Source organism: Panicum virgatum, chromosome 9N, assembly GCF_016808335.1.
Source record: "Panicum virgatum strain AP13 chromosome 9N, P.virgatum_v5, whole genome shotgun sequence".
Taxonomy (NCBI): domain Eukaryota; kingdom Viridiplantae; phylum Streptophyta; class Magnoliopsida; order Poales; family Poaceae; genus Panicum; species Panicum virgatum.
Window position 1 is genome coordinate 64510765 of NC_053153.1, and position 10194 is coordinate 64520958.

Genomic DNA, 10194 nt, shown 5'->3' on the forward strand with positions numbered 1-10194 from the left:
ATCGTGCTCTTGATGCGTGCACAAAAGAATTACCGAGTCTGGAAATGGTTGGTAGCTGCTAGCGCCTCGTCATTGACCTTGTTTGGATACTTCCTAGAATAACCTAGAACGGACTTTGACCGCCTATTAGAGGTGTCGAACAAAGACAGTTTAGAAAACCAACTTCAGAACCCTTGTGCTAGGAAGCCTGAAAAATCTAATGAGGCCTTTGATCGTGTGATTAGAGGATGGTTACTGTAGCATCACTGTAATCAATTTTCGATTTATTACCGTCATTAGATTTGTCGCGAAAAATTACATCCATATCTGAAAAGGTTTTGCAAATAGACTTCATTTAGTACTTCATGCGGAGTCTAGAATATGTATTCCAGGATGTTCCAGGAACAACCAAACAAGGCCTTGTTGTACGAAGATCAAACCCCTTTCTGGGTCACTGGCAAATTCGGATTAAGCAGGCATGTAGGAAACTGATAGGTAGAGGAGAGCGCCCATTTGCAGACAGCAAGGGTGTCTGTTTCCTGTTGCGGCCCGTGCATTGCACACTCAACGTGGGGATGGGTGGACCATTTTTTTCTGAATTCCTGAAGAAGATCATCATGGAGCCACTGATGATAACGTGCCGGTACGCCATGCTGATCTGAAGTGCAATCTGAAACGCTGCTCAAGTCAAGCAGATTTGGGATGTAGGAAATCTGAAGCTTCTCAGTGAACAACTATTTAGGTGAACAAGACTTACTTGTAGCTGCTATTCTGAGGGCCATGGATCGGCAATGCTACATTATTATCCTAAGTCATGCTAAATCAGGAAGATACCTGAGGACTGTGTCGCTTACCCCATTGCTCCTTACATGAGCTTCTACACTCTAGGTACTGATTTGCTTAGTTTTGGATTTGCCAATATTCAGAAATAATAGTATTTCAGCTATTTACTTGAAAATATAATGCAGGTATGTGTGCTGAAAATGAATTTATGGCACGGGAATATCCTTATAACTGTGTCACTACTACCTGATTCTTTTTTGAACCATCCTTTAAAATTGGCTACATATGCATAGGAATTGGCTACAGTTTCAGATTAGCTGCCATGCATCTAGAGCCAGTGAAGGACGCTGGAAGATGCTGGCAGCAGTGTTTGCAGCAGCTAGGTGGTTTCTGCCCGTTGGAGTCGGCCTGCACCTGCAGTCCAGCAGTTATCCGGCACCGTTCTGAAGTTCTTGCTCGGGCGCTGACCATTCTGAAGTTTGGCAGCGACGCATCGTGGTGGGAATAACTTGGTATCTTTCCAATGTTCCCTGCCATGCGAAGATGAAGAATCGACTAGCTATTTCAACAGAAACTGAAGAGAGTCAACTGCAATTGTGAACGGACACCTGATCTGCGCAACCTGCATGCTATTTTGACACTGGTACTCTGGTATCTGTATCAGGGAGCATACAACTCTTCAGATCCAACGAGGATTACCGATCTCCGCTAGATTTAGTAGCACGAAGAGAGTGCTTGGGGAATCAAAAAAAAAAAAAGAGAGTGCTTGGCTCACCAAATTACACTTGCACTGGTCATGAGGCTTGGTGATGCATTTTTTTTTCTTCCAAAAGATATGTCAGGTCACGGCTTTGATGTACATTCAGAAGCACCGATTGGAACCGAGAGGTTGTGGCTGCATAGCACATTCGTAGATTCAAGTAACACCGACCGCATTGTCTGTTCCACATCTCGAATCGCAAAACAGGTAGTATCATAGCAGGTTCAGTTCGCATTTTGTTGCTGGAACACTGAATCGTCCTGCTCCAACTTTGTTTAACTATCCCCAGACCATAACATCAGTACGCCACCGGCACCGCCGCGGAGATTTTTTTTTTCCATAACATCATGGCAGGTAGGATCATAGCAGGTCTTCAAATTCAAGGGGTTTGAGATGTGGTGCATATAATCTCGTTCGATGTATGGTATCTAGCTAGTACGTAATTTGAAGAAGTTTGCCTGAACTCTGTGTGAATCTGTGTTGCTATATGATGGATGCTGGAATGCTGCCGGGCTTGTCGATTGTTCTTGTGCAGCGTGCGGCATTGAGTACGCTGGCGATTAGGGTTCCTCACATTGGCTGGGAATAGACAAGTGTTATCTGCTAGTTTCCCTGCCTGGAATATGATAGCTGCTTCTCAGGTTTTCGCTGGTCATGATGCTTCTTGATATAGATGAATTCAGGAGCACAAGTTGTGTTTGAACAGCCACAACACATCCGGAGCATCAAAATGGACCGCATTGACTGCTCTGCATCTCGAATTGCAAAACATATACTCCCTCCGTTTTTAAATATATGACACTATTGACCTGTTTTTTTATTTGACTATTCGTCTTTTCTACAAATATTTATGCAAATAGCCAAATCTTTAAATTAGATTCAAGAGACTCTTGATAATAGACGTAAAATTACTCATTTCACTTCATTTAACTAACTGATTAATTAAATAATGTTGGTAAAAATTGAAGAAAAAAAATCAACTGTGTCATATAAAAAAAACGGAGGGAATAGCTGCTTTGAGTTCACCGTTTGTTGCTAAAATGCAGAATCGTGCTGCTCCAACTCTGTGTGGCTATTTGCAATTCATAACATCATGGCGTTTTTGAGATGGGCGAATGCACGATGTTGTTCAGTTAGGCCTCGTTTGTTTTTTTCAGTTCAAGTCATAAGTCTCGTCACATTGTATATTTAAACACCAATTAGAAGTACTAAATATAAATTTATTAGAAAACTAATATCATAAGTCGTGACTAATCACAAGACGAATCTATTAAACTTAATTAGTTCATAATTTGATCAATAATTACTACAGTACTCATTCACTAATCATGCATTAATTATACCTAATAGATTCGTCTAGAGCTCTAGTTGCAACTTATACAATTAGTTTTATATTAAATTGGCATCTGAATATCCGAATTGATATCTGAACATTTGGTGTAGAGTAAATTGCACCCACCATACAACAACTTATCAGGTGGGTGCAAATTGGTTCAACAACTTATAAAATGCTCAATTTAGTGCAATAAGTTGACATGTGGGTACAGATCGGTCCAACAACTTGTAAAATGCCCAACTTAATGCAATTACTTGGCAAATAATTAATAGTCCAAACATTACACGGCGATGTAACTAATACAAAGTCTCAATAAAGAGTATATTTATCTTAGGACAAATTATTAAGTATTATTTGACCATTGAGTTTTGTGCTGCGCCTGCGTGGCAATGTATTTGGCCAGGATAAAAACCCTCACTGTTTAGAAATTAATGTTATGTCTTTACATTATTTATTTTTTATAGTGATTTAATCTTAATTAAAACTATTTAATTTGATATTCAATATTGAAAAAATCACCCTCATTGTTTCCGATATGTTTGATTATATGCACTGTTAAACTAAAAAATCCAATACATTGATACAAACTATTGATACCTTTTAGGAGCTTGGTACATATATTTTTAAAGCTCATATATTCGTTAGAAAGGAAAAATGAACTAAATAAATAGAAACAAACATGAACATTGTTGAATACATGAGAAGAAGCGCAGAAGAAACCTATGTTTAATATTTCAAGGTCTCTCTTATCGACTTCAGTGTTTCACTGATGCTAATAGTGTAATTCTAAAATTTGTTTGCATGTGAACTAATAAAAAATTGTACATAGTTAAAAAGCAACAACAGAGCACCATCAATAATTTTCATTTATAAAATTTAAGAATTATTGACGTTCATCTATTTTGCTTAATATGTTGCAGTTGTAATGGTGGTTAAATAATATATTATTTTTAATATAACCATAACTAATTTATTTTGAGAATAAAATTATTGGTGTCCATTGCGACACAAAAATCCGTGGTCAAATAATATGTTCCGACGTGAATATACTCTTTATTGTGGCTTGAAATTAGCAAATATATTATCATGTAATGTTTGGATTGTGAATGCACTAATTTATCAAGTTATTGCACTAAATTAAGTATTTTTTAAGTTATTGGATCAATTTGCACCCAACTATCAAGTTATTGTACTAAATTGAGCACTTTACAAGTTGTCGGACTAATTTGCACCCACATATCAAGTTGTTGTATGATGGGTGCAATTTACTCTTTGATGTAACAGCTACTTAAAAATCAAACAAGACCTAATCAGCCTAAATTGTTTACTTTTCAGATGTCCAGGCCAACAACATCAGAATCCAACCGTACAGGCCCTCTCTCGCAGTCTCGCTGCCTTCTAGGCCCCACCCGGCAGAGACCCTGCTCGAGCTGGTTGAACCCAACCGGGCAGGCGGCTCGGCGCGTCATCCCGTCTCGCACGGTCGCACCTCACCTATCTGCCCGCCCGACCGACCAAACCCTCGCACCGCCGCCGGCGTCCGCCCGCCCGACCAAGCGGAGCAGCATGCCGCCGGCGGCGCTGACCGATGATCTAATCGAAGAGATCCTCCTCCGCTTCTCCCCAGAAGAGCCCGAGCTCCTCGTCCGCGCCGCCCTCGTCTCCAAGTGCTGGTTCCGTCTCATCTCCGACCCCCGCTTCCGCCGCAGGTTTCGGGAGCTCCACCGCGCGCCTCCGATGCTGGGGTTCTTCTGCAACGACTACCTTACCTCCCGATTCGTCCCTACCTCCTCCGCCCCCCTGCCCCACGTCATCCGAGTCGATTGGCGCTCCGTCGACGCGCGCCACGGCCGCGTCCTCCTCAGCGCGGCTTCCTGGCATAGTTTCTCGTTCGGCTGTTCGGGGGACGACCTCGTCGTCTGGGACCCCGTCACGGGCGACCACCACCGGCTTCCCAAGCTGCCGGATCACATGTATCCGCACCCGTACTGCTGCAACTGGACTGCGGCGGTGCTATGTGCCGCGGCGGAGGGCGGCTGCGACCACCTTGACTGCCACCGTGCCCACTTCCTCGTTGTCTTCGTGTGCATCGGCTCAAGGGAGGCGGTCGCCTGCGTCTACTCATCGGAGACTGGTGCATGGAGCGGGCGAGCCTCTGCTCAGCTTCGCCGTGCCCGCGTCCATCTGGCTGCGCCCAGTGCCCTTGTGGGGAATGCACTCCACTTCATGTCTGGTGACTATGGGAGGAACATCAAAATCCTGAAACATGATTTGGGCACGCAGGAAATATCTCTGAGGGCCGTTTAGTTACAAAAAATTTTCACCCAAAAATTTTCACCTCCCCTTTAAACACATATATGAAGCACTAAATATAATTAAATAACAAAATTAATTACACAGTTTGGATGTACATGACGAGACGAATCTTTTAAGCCTAATTAGTACATGATTAGCCATAAGTGGTACAGTAATCCACATGTGCTAATGATGCGGTCAAAGGCCTCAAAAAATTCGTCTCGCGGTTTCCAAGTGAGTTCTGAAATTAGTTTTTTAATTAGTGTCCGAAAAACCCTCCCGACATCTGGTGACAGTGGAGGATGGTCTGGGATTCGCCTCCGTGCATGGGTCCAAACTTGACCTGTGGTCAAGGGTGTCTGGTACCAAGGGATATGCAAGATGGGCGCAAAGCCAAGCCATTGATATCGGGACAATCGGTACACTGCCGGTGCCGGCCTCATTGCCAACAATTTGTTGTATAGATGGTGTAACTGCCATTGTGAGGGGGAAGGATCAGACATATGTCATTATTCATTTGAAAACTGGACAGATTAGGAAGATACCTCAGGACCGTGTCATTTACCCTGTTGTTCCGTACACGAGCTTCTACACTCCAGGTACCAATTTGCCTAGTTTTGGATATGTCAATATTCATAATCATCAATATTTTTTCTGCTAGCAACTTCAAATATGGTTGATGATGGCATGTGAATTGAAAGAAAAATGAGTTCATGACCATGGCATATCTTAAAAACTGTGTTCGCTGATTGTTTTATTAACCATAACCATCTTTTAAAACCTGCCGCATATGCATATTAGCACTTTCGTTTATTATAAATGTTAGGGACAGATCTTGGACGTGAATTGATTTAAAAAGTTCATTACCTCGATGAGCGTGTACACGCCAGATATATATCAGCCTTCTTCTTATCTTTAACCTTGTACATGTTTTGGCTGTATCCTATCAATGTCACCTAACAAGTTAGAAATATGGATAACCGGTGATGATATAAATACTAAATAGGAGATGTATCTCTGGAATTTTGAGTTGATTTCACTTCGTGAGTTTGCACTTTTTTGTTAGCCATTACTGTCTAGTTGTTAGTCGATGTGCCTAGTGAGTGATAATGTTTAATAAGGCCAAATTAATTCCGCATTTAGCTGATGTGTGCATTTTTTAATATGTGTTTCTGCAGCACTTGGACCTGCCTCTACATGTGAGGGACCAAGAGAAGGTTCTTCAAGTCCATGAAGGCGTAGGTGATGCAAGGTCTTCTAAATCAAGAATGAAGAGTCTAGTTGTGATGGTAGACGACAATAGTGAGGTAGTATTTCTGGTCGCATAACTCTTTAGAACCTGTTATTTTTCAGCTGAGCCTGTTCTGCTAGACTTCATGCTTTGGCTAGCATCTACTTCATGGAGAGAAGTTGCATGTTGTTTTGCCTTACCTCCACCGTGTATAGTTTTCTATCTACTCTTGAAGGCAGCTCCAGGCTGTGGGGATCTCTCTGCTGCATCTTTACTTGTTTGTTACTTTGTTTCTTCTACTGCTATGGTAAATCGGTGGTGTTCGGTGCCTGTTTTTTAGGGGGAGAGGCAGACTGCCTGTTATATTGATTGATGCCTGTTATATGGGTCTTTTGAACCTTCTGATAATTCTATATATATGTGGGATGCTTCTGTTACTTGTGTATTGTGCGCCACTTGCATCGCGCTCTTGATGCGTGCACAAATGAATTATTGAGTCTGGAAATGGTTGGTACTACTAGCGCCTCGTCAGTAGTAGTTGTCTGAAGATCATAATTCATACCCCTTCCCAGGCCACTGGCAAGTTCAGAATAAGCAGGCATCTAGGAACCAGATTGTAGAGGCCATCGCACATTTGCAGCCAGGAGCCAGCAAGGGTGTCTGTTTCCTGTTGTGGCCTGCGCATTGCACAACTCAGTGCACAAATGAATTCCTGGAGAGGCTGGTCTGAAGCGATGATACGTGCCGGTAAGCGATGCTGGTCTGAAGCGCATGCTGAAACGTTGCACAAGTCAAGCAGATCTGGCTGCTGGTGGAAGTTTGTAGGCTGGTGGCCGATTGAACGTTTTCCTCAACTTCTTGATATTATGACGCTAAACGGTTCAATAACAGTTTCAGATGAGCGTTACTAAACAACTCCGGTCACCTAGTAGGAAGGGTGATAGTTGGTGAACGATAGCTGCATCCCCGACGTAGTCGCTGAAGATCGCCGCAGCATTGGTAATTTGGCAGTGTCCCTTTGGAGCAGCTGGCTGTGTACTCCGTATAGCTAGCAAGGTGGAAAAAGGGAAGAGAAACGAGGGCTGGAAGTTAGAGAATTGGCATGGATGCCAAACAAGGGTCACGGTCACTTGCCAAGCTGTTTATCAAGAATCTCCAAATCAAACAAGAACCTAGCAAACGAGGTCCGCGACGAGCCGCCGTCCTCCAGCGCCGCCGCCGCTTCTTTCTTGCGCGCCGCCGCTCGGGCCCTGATCACCCAGCCCTCCTCGGACTCAGACTCCATCACCAGCCTCACCTTCGCCTCCACCTCCTCGGCCTTGACGAACCCCGCCCTGTACCCGTCCATCCCCACCCCGACGCCCATGTCCTCGGTTATGAACACCTTGTTCATCAGCTGCTCCGCGTAGAGCGGCCAGCATAGCATCGGCACTCCCAGTGAGATGGCCTCCAGCGTCGAGTTCCACCCGCAGTGCGTCACGAAGGCTCCAGTTGACGGGTGGCGGAGCACCTCCACCTGCGGCGCCCATGACCGGACGACGAGGCCCCGGTCCTTGGTGCGCTCCAAGAACCCCTCCGGGAGGAACGCCGAGTCATCGGTGCCGGCCGCCGGCGTCCGCACAGCCCACAAGAAGCGCTGCCCGGACCTGTCCAGGCCGACGGCGATCTCCAGCAGCTGCTCCGGTGGGTGCGTTCCTCTGCTCCCGAAGCAGAGGAACACGACGCTGCTCTCCGGCTGCGCGTCGAGCCACGCGAGGCACCCATGCCTCTCGCCTCTCCCTTGATCCGGCGAGCTGGTGCCGTCGCCGCCGACCAACGGGCCGACGCAGTAGATCGGGGGCAGCACCCGGCCGGGGACGCACCGGGGATCCCTCAGCGCCTGCACGGCCGGGCTCTCCAGCGACTCGAACGTGTTGACGAGGACGCCGCTGGTGCCGTCCGTGTTGCGCCTCCAGACGTCCACCATGGCCTTGCACAGCGCGTCCTCCTCCGGGTGCTCGAGCAGCTCCCCGACGAGGTGGGACGCCGGGAACGGCGGCACGCCGAGGAACTCGAGGGGCGTGTCCCCGAGCTCCTTGAGCCCCGCCCGCCTGCCGGCGAGCAGCGCCGGCATCTGGGTCACGACGGCCAGGGTGGCGGCGGCCGAGGCGAAGAACGCGTAGACGGGGACGCCCAGCCTCGCCGCGACGTCGGCCGCGTAGGTGGAGAACATGCCGGTGACGAGGGAGTGCAGGCGGCGGCGCGGGATGGAGCGGAGGAAGCGCTCGAGCTCGCCGTTGTACCGCTCCAGGACCTGGAGCGTGAGGAGGAAAGGGGGCTTGGCGGGGCCGGTGGCGAGGTCGGCGTCCGGGACCGGGGGGAGGACGTGGAAGTTGATGCCCGGGTTGGAGGCGGCGACGCGGTCGATGTCGACGATGCGGAAGTCGGGCGACCCGGCCGGCGGCTCGGCGATGACCATGGCGACGTCGAAGCCGTGCCTGAGGAAGACCTTGGCGAGCTGCACCATGGGGACCACGTGGCCGACGCCGGGGCTGGGGTACAGGACGACGGTCTGCTGGGCCATGGGCATGGCGGCTTCCTTGTCCATGGAGGGCAGCTGGGCAGGGGCAGTCGGGCAGAGGCGGGGGCGAGAGATGGACTACGGACGGCGGTGGTGCCGTGGAATCTGGACTTCCACGAGCAATTGGGGGCCGGCTCCGACATACAGAGGAATCGCAGGGGAGGCGAGCTCATCGACGTGGTCTAATTATTGCCATGGTGACAAGAAACAAAAGGGATTAGTTAGCTTTTCTAACCGAAAGGGGGTAAGTTAGTAAGCAAGAGACAAGCAGCAGTTGGAAGTTCGTGGCTGGCGGCGTAGCGATGGGAGGATGCTATCCTGCTTCGGATTTTTAGTGTCGAGCTTGTTGCGTTTGCCGATCAGCCGATGGATAGGAGCATCAGTTAGCCACAGCTCCTAGTCAATGCCCCAATTTCGCCACCACTGACCAGAGTTGGAGGAAGAGGGATTGCCGGGATCATTCGAGTTCCGGACTGGAGGCAAGTCTAGTCGCCAGATCGCCAGAGGAGGTGGGTGAGTTGTTCAAGAATCTGGTGGATGCAGCCGGTTTTTGAAATACTACGGGGTTACAATCGGTTCATCCGTTTTTGAGCCCACAAGAAGAAAAGTCCGCTTGAGCAAACCATAAACTGCTCACCCGGGCTTATGATTATTTATTATGTACCCCTCCGTTCCATTATAAGTTTTTTTTGGTATTTTATATGTAGATGTATAGTAAATACTATGCATCTAAATATATATTATATCTAGATAATAATAAACCTACACATCTAGAAATACCAAAATAATCTTTCATTTGGCGGAGGGAGTAAGAGCCTGATTAGTCGGGTTTCAAATTTTGCTCATCCAAATTATGGGCAGACAAAAATATAGGTATGCTAAATTTATTTACCAAATGTGGGCAAGAATAGCAATTGGTTGGGTGCCAAAATGGAATGGCCTAAATTTTTACTATCAATTTGTTTGATGCCAAAATACAAGTACCACCATAACAGGGGATTGGCACGACCAGCTAAAATGCGGCGAGCTCAACGTTGCCGACTTGAGTCATACCAATTATTTGGAATTCAACCAAACGAATACTAAAATTTATAAACTTGCCCATATTATGATAGGACACATTTTGCGGGTACTACTTTCAGGACACTCGATCCTACTAAGACCTCGTATCTTGCACGAAGCCTTCTTGCCATTCCACAACACTAATTGCCAGCATCGACGCATTTTTCCTCTTTATTCTTGTTGAACAA

At 46.9% G+C, this 10194-nt stretch overlaps 2 protein-coding genes and 1 long non-coding RNA gene across 3 annotated transcripts; 2 read left to right on the plus strand and 1 right to left on the minus strand.

The window, feature by feature from the left end:
• Nucleotides 1–4424: 4424 nt before the first annotated feature.
• On the plus strand, nucleotides 4425–5165 carry LOC120689257. Its single transcript, XM_039971564.1, has one exon. It carries the CDS (start codon nucleotides 4425–4427, stop codon nucleotides 5163–5165), a length of 741 nt encoding a protein of 246 aa, XP_039827498.1.
• Nucleotides 5166–5444: 279 nt separating this feature from the next.
• Nucleotides 5445–6821, plus strand: LOC120691515. Its single transcript, XR_005682267.1, has 2 exons — nucleotides 5445–5752; nucleotides 6332–6821. It is a non-coding gene; the product is annotated as an uncharacterized LOC120691515 (long non-coding RNA).
• Nucleotides 6822–7473: 652 nt separating this feature from the next.
• LOC120693448 (anthocyanidin 5,3-O-glucosyltransferase-like) lies at nucleotides 7474–9500 on the minus strand. The gene has a single exon (XM_039976896.1). The coding sequence runs from the start codon at nucleotides 8969–8971 to the stop codon at nucleotides 7511–7513; it is 1461 nt and encodes a 486-aa protein (XP_039832830.1). The 5' UTR covers nucleotides 8972–9500; the 3' UTR covers nucleotides 7474–7510.
• Between the last annotated feature and the right edge of the window lie 694 nt (nucleotides 9501–10194).

What these genes read in the sequence shown, in the direction of transcription:
- LOC120693448 (XM_039976896.1), bottom strand. Translation starts at nt 8,971, where the DNA reads ATGGACAAGGAAGCCGCCATGCCCATGGCCCAGCAGACCGTCGTCCTG.
- LOC120689257 (XM_039971564.1), top strand. Translation starts at nt 4,425, where the DNA reads ATGCCGCCGGCGGCGCTGACCGATGATCTAATCGAAGAGATCCTCCTC.